Genomic DNA, 16,879 nt, shown 5'->3' with positions numbered 1-16,879 from the left:
GTACCACTGTACTGCAGTCACACAATCAATCAATCAGTAACTGAACTGGGTTCCACACAGTCACAAAAAAGATAGCCGCAACAACAATGCAAAATAAATAGCAAAAACAGACAGACCTCAGCGTAACATTCAAAATGGAAGTGTGTAAGACTCAGATCGGAAGCATAACACTCAAAATGGAGCACATTCAGCTTCTTTAAAAAGTTCGCAAACCGGAACGCTTACTTCCAGGTTTGCAGTGTTTGGGTTCCAAATTGTTTGAGTACCAAGGCATTTGAGAACCAAGGTACCACTGTATATTAAAGGCCTTCCAAACAGTAGTATGGATTAAGCCAAACTTTCTCAGAAGGGTTTGGGGTATTTTTGTATGGAAGAGCATTCCATACAAAAATGGAACGTGTCCAAAGGAGGGCAACCAAAATGGTCAAAGGCCTGGAAACGATGCCTTATGAGGAACGGCTAAGGGAGCTGGGCATGTTTAGCCTGGAGAAGAGGAGGTTAAGGGGTGATATGATAGCCATGTTCAAATATATAAAAGGATGTCACATAGAGGAGGGAGAAAGGTTGTTTTCTGCTGCTCCAGAGAAGCGGACACGGAGCAATGGCTCCAAACTACAAGAAAGAAGATTCCACCTAAACATTAGGAAGAACTTCCTGACAGTAAGAGCTGTTTGACAGTGGAATTTGCTGCCAAGGAGTGTGGTGGAGTCTCCTTCTTTCGAGGTCTTTAAGCAGAGGCTTGACAACTATATGTCAGGAGTGCTCTGATGGTGTTTCCTGCTTGGCAGGAGGTTGGACTCGATGGCCCTTGTGGTCTCTTCCAACTCTATGATTCTATGATTCTATGTTCCACCCCATCTCCAGCCCCGAGATATGCAGCTCAAATACAGTTCCCATACCAAACTACTAGAAGTGATATTTGCTGTGCAGTTCTAAAAAGAGTGTGGGACCTCTCACATACAAGCCCATTTAAACCAGCATCCTTGAGGGTCTTTAGCTGTGCATTTGCTAATGATCATAGTTTACAGACACTGGTTGCCTCTGGCTTTTAAGAGAACAGCAAGGTCACTTCGCCTCCACCACCCACCCCACCTTTGAGTCCATTTCCAATTAACTCCCAAGTTACTCAACATCCTATACATAATATATGACAGAGCAGTTTGGTGCAAAGAGCAAATGAACAATCCTCTCCGAAGAGCACATTAACTGTCTCAAGGCATCTCCCCTTGTGTGCCATCAGAAAGGCAATGTCAATAAAGCTCAGCTCCTGTGACACCAAATCATCTCTGCCATCACCTTGGCCTGCATCCCTATACTCAGCAACTCTCATGAGGGAGCCTGCTTTGGTCGGGGTCTAAATAGCTCAAATCAAATCCATTATGCAAATCTTATTAAAGCTAAGTTTGCTCAAAGCAATGCATTGGATCATTCATAATTTCAACTGCACTCTTAGAATCATAGAATCATAGAGTTGGAAGAGACCACAAGGGCCATCGAGTCCAACCCCCTGCCAAGCAGGAAACACCATCAGAGCACTCCTGACATATGGTTGTCAAGCCTCTGCTTAAAGACCTCCAAAGAAGGAGACTCCACCACACTCCTTGGCAGCAAATTCCACTGTCAAACAGCTCTTACTGTCAGGAAGTTCTTCCTAATGTTTAGGTGGAATCTTCTTTCTTGTAGTTTGGAGCCATTGCTCCGTGTCCGCTTCTCTGGAGCAGCAGAAAACAACCTTTCTCCCTCCTCTATGTGACATCCTTTTAGATATTTGAACATGGCTATCATATCACCCCTTAACCTCCTCTTCTCCAGGCTAAACATGCCCAGCTCCCTTAGCCGTTCCTCATAAGGCATCGTTTCCAGGCCTTTGACCATTTTGGTTGCCCTCCTCTGGACACGTTCCAGTTTGTCAGTGTCCTTCTTGAACTGTGGTGCCCAGAACTGGACACAGTACTCCAGGTGAGGTCTGACCAGAGGAGAATACAGTGGCACTATTACTTCCCTTGATCTAGATGCTATACTCCTATTGATGCAGCCCAGAATTGCATTGGCTTTTTTAGCTGCATTGGCTTTTTTAGCTCTTTTTGGGGGAGAGGAGGAATAGAGCCCATTGTAGCCTTTGCGACCAGTTGACAGCAAGCCTATGATCGTTGCTCATAGGAAGCTACCTTATTGCGGGTCAAACTATTTGTCCTTCTAGCCCAGGGGTCAGCAAACTTTTTCAGCAGGGGGCCGGTCCACTGTCCCTCAGACCTTGTGGGGGGCTGGACTATATTTGGGGGGGAATGAACAAATTCCAATGCCCCACAAATAACCCAGAGATGCATTTGAAATAAAAGCACACATTCTACTCATGTAAAAACACACTGATTCCCAGACCATCCACGGGCTGGATTTAGAAGGTGATTGGGCCGGATCTGGCCCCCTGGGCCTTAGTTTGCCTACCCATGGTGGTGGTGCCTATTGAGACTGCTGGGGCAGAAAGCAGGGAGCCCAATGGTAGACAAAGCCAGAGCTGCCACCACTGTTTCCATCCCATAATTTTTCTACTCTGACTACCAACAGCTCTTTGGGATCCCAGGCAGGGAAAGGTCATTCCCATCCCCTGTCCCGTCCCCTGTTGCCAAATGAAGAACTCGAGTTCGAGTTTCAGTTTTTGCCAGAGTCTTTGATGCATCCATCAGAACAGCACCTGGACAAGGCAAGGGCTGAAGGCCCTGCAGGTGAATTATGGGGCTAAGTCTGAGCTGAGATCTTGATCTGACGAGTGACACACACCCTATTACCGTATTTTTCGCTCTATAAGATGCACCAGACCACAAGACGCATCTAGTTTTTGGAGGAGGAAAACAAGGGGGGGAAATATTCTGAATCTCAGAAGCCAGAACAGCAAAAGGGATCTCTGCGCAGTGAAAGCAGCAATCCCTCTTGCTGTTCTGGCTTCTGGGATAGCTGCGCAGCCTGCATTCGCTCCGTAAGACGCACACACATTTCCCCTTACTTTTTAGGAGGGAAAAAGTGAGTCTTATAGAGCAAAAAATACAGTACTTCCTTCTGAAGAGCAGGGCGGGAACAAGACAAAGCACAGCCAATGACAAGCATCCAAGGACTGGGAAAGCAAGCTAGAACTCCTGCAGGTTTGTTGGGCCTTGTTCACCTCCATGCTGCTGTCTCCATGTTTTTGGAGATGGAAATGGAGATGATGGAGATGAGTCAGTGCTGGTTCAGAATCTGGCTTACTATCAGCACCTCCACAGAAGGAGGAGGCACCTTCCTGGCAGGAAGAAACGTTGGTGGCTCCAATTTAGGAGATGTCCAATAACACAGAGGCAACCTCTGTCCTCTGTCAACCTACTTGGACCCTCCCTGGGATCTACCTCCTGACTCCCTAAAACACTGGCCCCCTCCTCCAGCTCACACATTTCCAGATTTCACCTCTATCATCCCGCTAGGACCTTCTCCCTGATCTCCTCCTACTGCTCCTCAGGATCTGACTGTCCTCTCCACATGGGTGTAGTTAGAGGGGCAGGGGGCAACTGTTCCACCTGAATCAAGTAAATAAACAAAATACTCAACTAAAAGTCAAAATAATCAGAATATTTGAACTCGAAATGTTCACTGAGGTCACTTGGATGATGTTGTGTCGTATTCTAGCGGCGCAGCTGGCAATCCGGCTGAGCGATAGGCATGGCCTCCACAAACCGACCAATCGCATTTTAGGTAGCTCAGTCCTGCCCCCCTCCAACAGAAATCCCATACCCGCCCATGACATCTCCATGGGGCTCATGAGATCACCTGCTAATCAGAGATGACACAAAAAGAACCCAGAATCTTCTGCGTGCAAAACAGATTGGTCGAATTCATGCTGTTCTGTTTTGGTTGCAATGGTTTTACTAGGCTACCCCCCGCCCCCATAATCACAACTTTCAAACTTACTTTTAGAATGATTATAATGTTGTAACCCCCACCCCCTGGAACCTTGTGGCGGAAAGCGGGTACGAAAAAATACGGATAAATAGATGTTCTACTACTGAGCTACTGTCCCTGTTGCATAGTGAGATGAAGAGGCAATGCCTTGATTGGTTGATTGGCACCCAATAAGGCCACGACTGGGGGCGGGATTCAGAATCCGACATCTGTCGACCACGTTGGATTCAGACACAGACTCTGTCATTTTAGGCCTCGATAATAAATCAAAACTAATTCCTTACATAGAAAACGTGTTAAGGACTAGCAGAGGAGATAATAGCCTGTGTTAAAAGAAGACCAGCTGTGCCTAGTTACATATTCTCCAGGCTACTACAATAGGAAGGGAATTTGTGGGAAACTGCTGTGTTGCAGCTGTTAGGGCTGGAGGTTTTCTCAGTACTTTAAAAAGGACAAAGTATGTCCTGTCCATTTGTTACGGATAACAAGGTCCTCAACATGTCCCCGCACCTACTCAATTTTCTCCTCGCATCAATCATCAGCCACTTACTCAGAGAGTTTCATGGATGAGGGAGGATTTGCATCTGAGTCTCCCGAATCAAACCACTGTACCACACTGATTCACTTTTTAACACTCTGCGTTTGAATGCTCTGGATTTGCAGAGAGCCAATAGCAGTGGCATAGCATGGGTTGCTGATGCCCGGGGCTAGCAAGTTGCCATAGGAGCACTCTCCCACCTGAACCAAGCAGGGCCCTGCTGCACCACCTGCCTGCCCATGCAGGGGGGAACCCAGCTGGCCAATGTTACCCTTGGCGGGTGAATTCTTCCAGCACCCAGGTAGAGGAGTGCCAAGCTGGGCAGTGCTGGGGTCGTCCCTTGCCCACCTCCCTCCATGCAAGCCCAGGCTGCTCTGCCACCTTTGCCGGGGTGGGACAGGGATCCCTGTGAAAGTCGGTGCTGGGGGGCACCTGATTGCACCCCCCTCAGAATTTTGCACCCAGGGCCGTGTCCCCCCCATGTCACCCCACGCTACACCACTGGCTGCATGGAAATTTGGAACGACAGAGCGTAAATGTCCAAATGCAAATTCACATCTGGGAAACCCCAAGCAATCATTTCTTCCACGTCTCCCTCCACCCACACATTATTAATCCATCACTTAATTATGACCTTGCTTAACTGCCAAAGCAGCTTCCAGATTATGCATGCACACACAGCTACTTCCCAGTTGTACTTACGACATCTATAAGCTGTGCAATGGACAGTCCAAAGCGCACAATGACCACGTCCGAAATATTGGCCACCGGCCGGGACCACTTGTTGTACCCAGAGAAGAGTTTCTTCAGGAGGCGCTCCTCTGCGTGAGCTCGGGTTTCGACGTGGCTGAATACTGCGGAGAGAGCAGAAAATTTGTGTGCACGTGTACCTAAATCATTTATTCAAAAATGGGATAACTATAAGAGATATTTACAGAATAATAACAGTGGTACAATATCTACGGCAGCGTTTGAATGACCCATGTCTAAACGAACTGTTAAGAAACAAGCAAAAAGGTACGACTTGTTGTAAGAAAGTATTGGAAAATACAGAAAGGTAATAATGATAAGTACATTCATCACCAGAAAGGTTCTATGCACCGGGAAAGGATAGGAAGTCTATTCTATGTTAGGAAAAAGATAGGGGAAAAGAGATTGCATAAACTTAATTTAAATTTAATTTATGTAAACATATGTAAGATTATAGGGACGCGGGTGGCGCTGTGGGTTAAACTACAGAGCCTAGGGCTTGCTGATCAGAACGTTGGCGGTTTGAATCCCCGCAACGGGGTGAGCTCCCATTGCTCGGTCCCTGCTCCTGCCAACGTAGCATAGAATCATAGAATCATAGAATCATAGAGTTGGAAGAGACCACAAGGGCCATTGAGTCCAACCCCCTGCCAAGCAGGAAACACCATCAGAGCACTCCTGACATATGGTTGTCAAGCCTCTGCTTAAAGACCTCCAAAGAAGGAGACTCCACCACACTCCTTGGCAGCAAATTCCACTGTCAAACAGCTCTTACTGTCAGGAAGTTCTTCCTAATGCTTAGGTGGAATCTTCTTTCTTGTAGTTTGGAGCCATTGCTCCATGTCCGCTTCTCTGGAGCAGCAGAAAACAACCTTTCTCCCTCCTCTATGTGACATCCTTTTATATATTTGAACATGGCTATCATATCACCCCTTAACCTCCTCTTCTCCAGGCTAAAAATGCCCAGCTCCCTTAGCCGTTCCTCATAAGGCATCATTTCCAGGCCTTTGATCATTTTGGTTGCCCTCCTCTGGACACGTTCCAGTTTGTCAGTGTCCTTCTTGAACTGTGGTGCCCAGAACTGGACACAGTACTCAGGTGAGGTCTGACCAGAGCAGAATACAGTGGCACTATTACTTCCCTTGATCTAGATGCTATACTCCTATTGATGCAGCCCAGAATTGCATTGGCTTTTTTAGCTGCCGCGTCACACTGTTGGCTCATGTCAAGTTTGTGGTCAACCAAGACTCCTAGATCCTTTTCACATGTACTGCTCTGAAGGCAGGTGTCAGCCATCTTGTATCTGTGTCTCTCATTTTTTTTGCCCAAGTGCAATACTTTACATTTCTCCCTGTTAAAATTCATCTTGTTTGTTTTGGCCCAGTTCTCAAATCTGTCAAGGTCGTTTTGAAGTGTGATCCTGTCCTCTGGGGTGTTAGCCACCGCTCCCAATTTGGTGTCATCTGCAAATTTGATCAGGATGCCCTTGAGTCCATCATTCAAGTCGTTGATAAAGATGTTGAATAAGACCGGGCCCAAGACAGAACCCTGTGGCACCCCACTAGTCACTCTTCTCCAGGATGAAGAGGAACCATTGATGAGCACCCTTTGGGTTTGGTCAGTCAGCCAGTTACAAATCCACTGAGTGGTAGCATAGTCAAGACCACATTTTACCAGCTTCTTTACAAGAATATCATGGGGCACCTTGTCAAATGCCTTGCTGAAATCAAGGTAGGCTACATCCACTGCGTTCCCTTCATCTACCAGGGTTGTAATTCTGTCAAAAAATGACAGGTTAGTCTGACATGACTTATTTTTCAGAAATCCATGCTGACTATTGGTGATCACAGTATTCCTTTCTAGGTGCTCACAGACTGTTTGCTTAATGATCTGCTCCAGAATCTTCCATGGTATTGATGTCAGACTGACTGGGCGGTAATTATTTGTAATTGTAATTATGTGGGTTTTTGAAAATAGGGACAACATTTGCCCTTCTCCAGTCTGCCGGGACTTCGCCTGTTCTCCAGGAATTCTCAAAGATGACTGCCAGTGGTTCTGAGATCACATCTGCCAGTTCTTTTAATACTCTTGGGTGCAGTTCATCTGGCCCTGGAGACTTGAATACATCTAAACTAGCCAAGTATTCTTGTACTATCTCCTTAGTTATTCTGGGCTGTGTTTCCTCTGCTGAATCATTTGCTCCAAATTCTTCAGGTCGGGCATTGTTTTCTTTATCGGAGAAGACTGAGGCAAAGAAGGCATTGAGGAGTTCAGCCTTTTCTGTGTCCCCTGTTTGCATTTCACCATCTTCTCCTCTGAGTGACCCCACTGTTTCTTTGTTCTTCCTTTTGCTACGAACATACCCATAAAAGTCTTTTTTGTTGCTTTTAACCTCTCTAGCAAGCCTGAGTTCATTCTGTGCTTTAGCTTTTCTGACTTTGTGTCTTTGCAGTTCAAAAGCACGTCAAAGTGCAAGTAGATAAATAGGTACCGCTCTGGCGGAAAGGTAAACGGCGTTTCCATGCACTGCTCTGGTTCACCAGAAGCGGCTTAGTCATGCTGGCCACATGACCCGGAAGCTGTACGCCAGCTCCCTCGGCCTGTAAAGCGAGATGAGTGCCGCAACCCCAGAGTCGGTCACGACTGGACCTCACAGTCAGGGGTCACTTTACCTTTACCTTTATGTAAGATTATTAGTACATGATTGTTTTCATCTTGGTATATTATGTATGTTACCTATGAATTTCAGTAAAGTATTTAAAATGGGGGGGGGGGGGGGACAAAACAAAACAAAACAAACATGTGTACCTAAAGTTATAAAATGAATAAAGGAAAGCATAGGTTTCTCTAAAATACTTTGTGCATGCTCTTCTGCCCTGGAGCTCAGTGAGATATACAAACCTTATTAGGCTCACAACAACCCTGGGAGGAGCAAGGTGAGAATGGCAGCTGCCCCACCCTCTTGCTACTGCCTGCTGGTCTTTTATGCAGGGCTGTGAAACTCAACTCGGCCATGAGCTGAATGTGTGAATGGGCTTCACTGAAAAATCACCACATGGGAATTCTCTCTGTGTTGTGGCAGCTCCATTCACTCAAACGTCTTGATGCTGCATATGCCATGGGATGAATGGATGCAGTACAGAGTTAGGGAAGTGTTGGGGAATGCCTTCTTCACAAATGTCAGTACCAATGGGCCTGATCCGCAGCACATGTGGATCCTTTGAATTTCATATCTCTGGAGACACAAGATCTACCCACTCTGGAAGAATGGCAGATGAAGATGATAGACTATATGGGACTGGCAGAAATGACCGGCAGAATCCGAGACCAGGGAGAAGAGTCGGCGGAAGAAGACTGGAAGACGTTTAAAGACTATTTGCGGAAATATTGTAAAATTATTGAATGTTAGAATGATGTTGGATAGAAATTAAGTGGTTTCCAGCTGTAATGTTTAAGAGACATGGAAAATAAGGTTTTAAAATAAGTAAAAACTAATGGTGAGGATTTGCTGAACTGATAATCTGAATTGGAACATAAGAAAGGGAGGTATGAGGAGGTCTGGAAAATAAGTTAAAAGAAAATAATTAAATGGAAATTTTATGTGTTTTTTTTAAATTGTTTTTATTTTTGTATTTTTGATGTTTCTTTTCTTTTTGTTTCTATATTGTATTATTTTTGAAAAACTTTAATAAATATCTTTTTTTAAAAAAAATAATTTCATATCTCTGGGTTTTGCCCTGCGTTTCTCAGCTAAATAGAATACTGCAAAATGCTTTTTAAAATGCATGTTTTAGAATAAAATGCAAAGTTTGAGAGCAAATACATTCAGAAGTGCATATTTTGTGAGGAAAATGTAATCAGAACTACCACATGAATATGAATTTGTGTGTGTTTCTTTTTAAAAATCACCACATGAATGCATGTGAAATTGATGTAGATTGGGAAAAGGCTGGTGCACCCATCCCTATGCAGAAGTTATTTATCTGAGGATGGCTCTAGGAGAGTTCATTCACCGAGGCAAACCAATGCTTGATCATGTATGCTCACCACTCACTGACTGTATCACCAAGTATTGACTTGCATGTGTGAACCTGCCCTTCATTGGAGGGCATCAGAGGGCTGTGCACTGAATTATGCCAAGGCCTGAATTGGGTTGATTTTGGGGATCTGGGCATCATTTGAGTCAGCTAGAGTTCCAGCTCTGAGGGCCTTCTGGCGGTTCCCTCATTGCGAGAAGCAAAGCTACAGGGAACCAAGCAGAGGGCCTTCTCGGTAGTGGCGCCCACCCTGTGGAACACCCTCCCACCAGATGTCAAAGAAATAAACAACTACCTGACATTCAGAAGACATCTGAAGGCAGCCCTATTCAGGGAGGTTTTTAATGTGTGACATTTTAATGTACTTTTAATCTTTGTTGGAAGCCGCCCAGAGTTGCTGTGGAAACCCAGCCAGATGGGCAGGGTACAAATAAATTATTATTATTATTATTATTATTATTATTATTATTATTACAGCCCCAGGTTACTGCAGGTCAGGTCTCATGACCCAGAGTGATATGGGTCTGTCGGGGAGTGGGGGAGTGGGGGACGAGACAGGCAAGAGGAAAATGGCGGAAGGGCTGAGAGTAGAATGGACCTACCACACCAGGTATGTCTTATTGGGAAAACATTGGAGTGGGGAGGTGGAAGACTTTGGGTGCAGGGTGCGGTCTTTCAGGCTTGGATGTGGGTTGTGGACTTTCTGGCCTGACCTGTCCTCCCAATGCCCTGGCCCCAGAAGCAGCACCGCATGGGATAGCATTCTCCCCATAGCAGCAGATAATTGGAGGATTTTCCCTTGTGGGGTGCTGGGTTCCGCTGCTTCCCAAGGCACCTCTCCTGCAGGGAAGGTGCTCACAAAGGATCGGCACCACACAAAAAGGGACTGCTCCACCTGCCACCTGGTAAACAGAGGGTTCCATCATGTGGGGTGCAGGCTGCTGATCCTTCATGAAGGGCCTCCCTGCAGGGAACGCAGTTATGAATGATCAGCACCCCACAGAACTGAACCCTCCTGTTCCTGGTTTGGAAAGGGAGAAGGAGATGCAGAGGGGGCCTACCTCCTTCCTCCCCCTCTACTTGTTATGTTTAATTCGGGTTTTAAAAAACCCTAATTAGTCCCACCTACAAATTGCTCTAGGGCTGGATATGGGGTAGAGTGGATGAACCCCCAGTCAGATGCCTCCCAAAAGACGACATGTTTATCCAAGTGCTTCTGGTTATACAGTAAACGGTGATTCTGGTGTTCACAAATAGTATGTGGTACAGCTCTTCCAGTGAAGGACTGTACCACCTCAAGCTCCAGAGTGGAGGAATGTTGGAATGCTCTGCCACTACAAAAGCATTTCCTGCATGAGAAAAGCTAGGAAGTCGGCATGGTGGAGGAGCTATGCTGAAACCCTTCTTCCTGACCTGCTTGCTTTCCACAGGCAGGGAATGTTTCCCTGTACGGAAGCTTCAAAGGTGGGATCACACATTTCAGCCAGCAATGAGAAAGGGCTATGATCCAACACCAGAAACAAAATCATCTTAACTGCCAGGTGCCATCACAAGCAGGCAAACAGTCACCTACAGCACTCTGGACAGATTCAGGGACTATAGATGCCACACATGCCCAAAGCAAGCTTGAGAACTGGTGACTAGTTCACGCAGCTTGTGAGTAGTCACAGAATCATAGAACTGTAAAGTTGGAAGGGACCCTAAGGCTCATCTAGTCCAGCCCCCTGCAATGCAGGAATATGTGGCTGTCCCATACAGGGATCGAACCTGCAACCTTGACATCATCAGCACCATGCTTTCACCTGCTGAGCTATAAATACTGAATGCAAACATGCCTAGATTCACCTCCCTTTTATGAATACACACAAACAGTGGTACCTCGGGTTAAGAACTTAATTCGTTCTGGAGGTCCGTTCTTAACCTGAAACTGTTCTTAACCTGAAGCACCACTTTAGCTAATGGGGCCTCCCGCTGCTGCCACCGTGCTATTTCTGTTCTCATCCTGAAGCAAAGTTCTTAACCCGAGGTACTATTCTGGGTTAGCAGAGTCTGTAACCTGAAGCGTCTGTAACCTGAAGTGTCTGTAACCTGAGGTACCACTGTACAACGGTCGTTTTATGTTTTATGTTCTATACCCTTTCCTGGTATCTTTCTCGATGCAGGGTGGGTTGAAACTATTTTTTAACAAATGGGATAAATTTTAGCTGAAAGCCAGTTGTGAATCATAACATCCTTGACTATTAAAGTCTTTCAAGGAAGTGGTAAGTTGCGATCCACGCATGTGCCGGATTTCCTCATCTTGAAAAGAATTACTAGGAAGCAAGCCCCATTGAACTCTCTGGGACATTTGCTATTTGTATTGTTCTGTCTGTTACAAACAGCTAAGAAATAGTGGGAAGAGAAGTGGAGGAAAAGCAAGGACAGAGACCAGCAGTGTGTGTGTGTGTGTGTGTGTGTGTGTTGCCTTTTGTTCCAGTGTGTCCATTTTGCTACGTATCCAGGAAAGCTTCCCTTAGCCTATCAGGTGGAAAAGTAGATGTCGTGTTTTACATGTAAGTAAACATGTTTAAGGGGACATGGGTGGTGCTGTGGGTTAAACCACAGAGCCTAGGACTTGCCGATCAGAAGGTCGGCAGTTCAAATCCCGACGACAGGGTGAGCTCCTGTTGCTCGGTCCCTGCTCCTGCCAACCTAGCAGTTCAAAAGCACGCCAGTGCAAGTAGATAAATAGGTACCACTCCAGCGGGAAGGTAAACGGTGTTTCCTGCGCTGCTCTGGTTTGCCAGAAGCGGCTTGGTCATGCTGGCCACATGACCCAGAAGCTGTACGCCGGCTCCCTCGGCCAATAAAGCGAGATGAGTGCCGCAACCCCAGAGTTGGTCACGACTGGACCTAATGGTCAGGGGTCCCTTTACCCTTTACCTTTAAACATGTTTAAGAGTGGGCTGTAAAAAAACTCCCAGGTTTGACACGGATTTTCTTTATGACCATAGGAAATACCTTTTCTCCCAGTTTCAGTTCCTCATTGATAAAATAGTCTAGCTAGCCTACCTCGAAAGGTTGTTTTTCTTTGTTTGCTTTGGTGGGGACAAATACATGCAAGTGAGCATTTTGCAAATGTAAACAGGCCTCATAAATGATAAATATTCATAGGAAAATTAACCAATTTAGGATAGGGGCAGGAACAAGGTTTCCAAGAATTCCTTTGATTTGGCCACCCTCCCCCAGTTCTTCTCCCCAAGCATTTATATCTGAATCAGATAATCAGCTCTCTCGGGTGAGATTTAAATTAAGGCCGAGGCCCTCACTAGCTCGAAAAGTTTAAGGCTGCTGCAGAACCATTCAGGGAACTCTCTGAAGTGCATCTTGGTTTGTTTTGGGAAGCAAGCAAACAAATGAATAGAGTCCAGCTTGGCTCAGAAACTGCCAAGAAAAAAGGCTTTTGCAATCTTTACAGCCACCTTCCCAAGGCGAGGATGCAGTGGAGGGGGAAAGCCAAGATGTTTGGCACAGAGAGCCACTAAACCACTTCCATTTACATGGGGAAAGTGAACTCCTTAATGCCAATAAAACTGCTCCAGAGTAAGCAGGCAGCGGATTGCACAGCCATCGTTTCCACTAGTGCTCAGCAAAGATTTTCATGCTTTAGCCTGTCCTGGATTATATTATATTTTCTTTCTTTCTTTCTTTTTGAAGTGGAATGGGAAGGCTATATCTGGGGGATAATAAGACACCCTAGAAGGCGAGAGGGAGAGAAAACAGGTGCTGAGAGCAGGGAGGGAGGAAAAGAGAAACCAGACAATTAAAAAAGGGAATGACTTTTCACCAAAACCAGACTTTGCAACTAGGAGTGTAAATCAAATGATGCCTTTAGCAAGCAATGTGTTTACTATTTAGATGCTAGGTGGTATGTTTCTCCTTTTATTTTGTTTATTTAATGTATTGCAACCTGCCTTTTGGGGATACCTCCCCAACCCCAAGGTGGCTAACCAACTTGCCACTCCTTCTAGTGCTTTTCTGAATGTATTGAGATTGTTATTATGGTGCAAACGATCTTTTCAACAGTCGTGCAGAAGTAGGGCTGTATCCCCACCACATACATATTGCAGAATGGAGAGAAAGTTGAGGCTGGTAGTGGCATTTGTTGTTGTTTATTGTTCCTAGTAAGTTTCTTGCTGAGGTTAAGACTTCTCAGTTTATACTCTAAGGTGGGGTTTGAGGACCCTGCTCACACTGGCAAGGGCTGTGTCCTGCCTTCATGGCATCCTCTCTGACATCTAAACCCTGATACCTACTCCCAAAGTCACAGCAGCTGGCTGTGGTTGTTTAGCAGCAAGCCAATGTGCTCTGCACATGCTCCAGGGAGCCCATTCTCCAGCCATTCATCAGGTAAAGGTAAAGGGACCCCTGACCATTAGGTCCAGTCATGAATGACTCTGGGGTTGTGGTGCTCATCTCGCTTTATTGGACGAGGGAGCCAGCGTACAGCTTCCGGGTCATGTGGCCAGCATGACAAAGCCGCTTCTGGCAAACCAGAGCAGTGCATGGAAACACCGTTTACCTTCCCCCTGGAGTGGTACCTATTTATCTACTTGCAGTTTGACCTGCTTTCGAACTGCTAGGTTGGCAGGAGCAGGGACCGAGCAACGGGAGCTCACCCCGTTGTGGGGATTCAAACTGCCGACCTTCTGATTGGCAAGTCCTAGGCTCTGTGGTTTAGCCCACAGTGCCACCCGTGTCCCATTCATCAGGTAAATAAATAAACACATTCCAAAGCAGCGGTGATTAAAAAGGCTGAACAATCTGTAATGCTCCCCAGACAGAGGGGTAAGTTAGCTCTCGTCTACCCCCCTGCAAATTGAGAGGGACCTGAAAAAGGACAATATCAGCTGCTTCCACATCTTGCTTTGCATATGTCTCTCTTCACCCAGAGCTTGACTGAAGCCCCGGCATCCTAGATCTCTGTTTCAACATGTGGTGTAAACCTCAAGGGAGTGCTGGTGAGGTGTAGCAGGCAAAGGGCTTGTCTATGCCAGCCTTGCCTAGCCTGATGCTCCCTGGTTGTTTTTTGGACTACAAATCCCACCATTGCTGACCATTGGGGCTGGTGGGAGTTAAGTCCAGGGAAAGGAGCAGACGTCCTCTGTACACTGAAGGTCCTATGTTCAGTCTCTGACACCTGCAGTTGAAGGGAGCAGGTAGGAAGTGATGGGAGGGGCTCCTCTCTGCCTCCATCTGGAGAGATGGTCCCGTTCAGCCCTATACTGGGTTGATGGCCAACCCACTTGAGCTGAGATCAGGCAGTAGAGACTTATCCATAAGGGAGAATGAATCTCTCCATTCCACAACTTCAGCCTAGCTGCTTTCTTCCTTACAACCGGTCGAGAGGGTGACACTAGCTATCAGGGTCCTCCTCAGTCTCAGTGTTAGAATCATGGGGTTTTAGACTTGGAAAGGGACCACAGCAGTCATCTAGTCTGATCTCCTGCAATGCAGGAATCTTTTTGCCCAGTGTGGGGCTCAAACCCACAACCCTGCCATTAAGAGTCTCATGCTTCTGCCAACTGAGCTGTCCTGCCTTCTTTATGCAGAAGTTCCCAGATTCAATGCCCAACATCTCCTGGTAGGGCAAGGCACTATTCCTTGCCTGAAACCTTGGAGAGCCGCAGAACAGCATCAAAGTCTGGATTGGGCTGGATGGACTAATGGTCTCACACAGTATAAGGCAACTTCCTGTGTTCCTGACCCTGTACAACTCTGCAGGGAGGCCTAACTAACATTAATTGGCTTTATCTGTGGCTGGTCCTGGATTGTTCCCCTCCTCTGTGGGTCTCCCTGCCTTCTGCCCAACAGTCATAAAGGACTCCTGCTGCCCCACCTTACCTGGTTCTTATGGAGCTTTCTTTTTGGCTGAAACTCACAAGATGACCTTGACCCCTGTTGCTGCGTCCCAGCCTAATCTACCTCACAAGGTTGTTGTATGGATACAATGGGAAAAGGTTTGTGTGTTTGCTTGTGGGCTTCCCCGTGCGAAGGAAGACATCCAGATGAGGCAAACTACATTCCGAGAGTCACTGTGTTTTAAGGGGGCTGGGTTCTAATCTCGGCTCTGCCACAAGGCTGATGTGCTGACTTTGGACCAGTTTCGCCACATAGCCTCCCTCAGAGGGCTGGTGCTGCTGTTGGGAGAAACTATCCTGAGTTTTGTTTTTAAAACGAACGGGGAAGGATTTATTGCAACATGAGAGCCACCGAGCATGTGCAAAGTGCAATCTTTCCATACTGCTGACTAGCCCTGATCAACCCTTGCAAATAATAATAATAATAATAATAAAGGGTTGTATGTATTCAGAGTAGAGCCATGAGAATTAACCAACCGAAGCCCATTAATTTCAATGGGTCTACTCTGAGTAGGAGTAGCACTGAATGCAACACCCCCCCCCCCAAGCACATTTATATGCCTCCAGCAAGAGGCAAACAATTCTCTTCGAGCAGTTATCCCAAGGCGTTTAAAAGAAAGCAGGGAGGAGGAGACGGAGGGGAGAATTTTAGGAGAATTTCTCTTGCTGCAGAGCGACAGGCGCACGGGGCTTCTGGCCGGGGTGTGGGAGAGAGAAATCGGCACACACACAAAAGCGTGAAACTTACCAGGGAAGAAGTTTGCGCAGAGCAGTAAGAGGAGATGCTCTTGAAACGCGAGAAATCCCATTCTGGAGAGCCCTCGCCGACGCAAAGCCATCCCCCTCGCTCCGCTTTTGGTCAACGCACCCATTCCTTTCGCGTCAACTTCGGCCCCCTCGCCATCCTCGCCTGGTCCTGATCCATGGCTCCCCCGCTCGCCCGACCGCTCTGCCTTGAGCAAGAAAGAACCGGTGTCTGGGTCCGGGTCCCCCGCCTGCTTCACAGTACGCCCTCTCCCAACCAAAAAAGAACCTCTCCCGGCAAACAAAAAAACAGCGTGTGCTGCTAGCCCTCTTGATCCTCCGGGTGGCCCCTCTCCGCCCGGATTCTTAGCGCGGCGCTGCGCAGCAGCAGCCCCCGAGCTCGGCGAGGTCGGTCTGCAACTGTTGGTCCCTTCCGCGGGATCCTCGATCTACTCAAGGCTGCTTCGCTGCCTTCGCCTCTTGCCTCCGCTGTCCTGCCTCTGCTGGGCTGGGCTGAGTTTTAGGGATGCGCTTCTCTCTCTCGCCACACCGAGATTGCCTCTCCCTTTTGACTTCTCTGCGCTCAGATTGGGCGGCGAAGGCGGGGGGAAGCCAGTGGCATCTCTCCCCTCCCCGGACCGCTGTGGGCTTCACCAGGCGGGACCGACCCCCCATCTTCTTCTGAAGAGGCTGGGGAGGGGAGGGGAGGGAGGGAGGGAGGGAGGGAGGAGATCCCACGATTCCCACCACAAGCCACGCGCAATAGCCCGGGAGAGAAGACCAGGGATTGTGTTGTTAAAGAACTGGGCGGGGAGCGGGGCGCTCCCAGAACTGGGGGTGGAAAGATATATATTCTTCCTCTCCAGATTTACACCTCACGTACATAATTTCACGCTCCCCGCATCTTCTTTAAAGCTACAGTGGTACCTCGGGTTACATACGCTTCAGGTTACAGACTCCACTAACCCAGAAATAGTACTTCG

At 47.2% G+C, this 16,879-nt stretch overlaps 1 protein-coding gene across 2 annotated transcripts in view; it reads right to left on the bottom strand.

Annotated features, from left to right (window-relative positions):
• CHRNA4 (cholinergic receptor nicotinic alpha 4 subunit) overlaps nucleotides 1-16,615 on the bottom strand; it is a 98,263-nt gene extending 81,648 nt beyond the window's left edge. For both annotated transcript variants that reach the window (XM_079979272.1, XM_079979273.1), the window contains exons 1-2: nucleotides 15,901-16,615; nucleotides 5,168-5,319 (exon numbers count right to left, since the gene is read on the bottom strand). In XM_079979272.1, coding sequence (XP_079835398.1) covers nucleotides 5,168-5,319; nucleotides 15,901-16,024 — 276 coding nt within the window. In that variant the 5' untranslated portion in view covers nucleotides 16,025-16,615. The remainder of the gene's footprint in view (nucleotides 1-5,167; nucleotides 5,320-15,900) is intronic.
• Between the last annotated feature and the right edge of the window lie 264 nt (nucleotides 16,616-16,879).

Source organism: Podarcis cretensis (assembly GCF_951804945.1).
Source record: "Podarcis cretensis genome assembly, chromosome: 6".
In the NCBI taxonomy this organism is placed as follows: Eukaryota; Metazoa; Chordata; class Lepidosauria; order Squamata; family Lacertidae; genus Podarcis; species Podarcis cretensis.
Note: the sequence above shows the minus strand (reverse complement) of the source record. Positions and strands in the feature narration are given on the sequence as shown.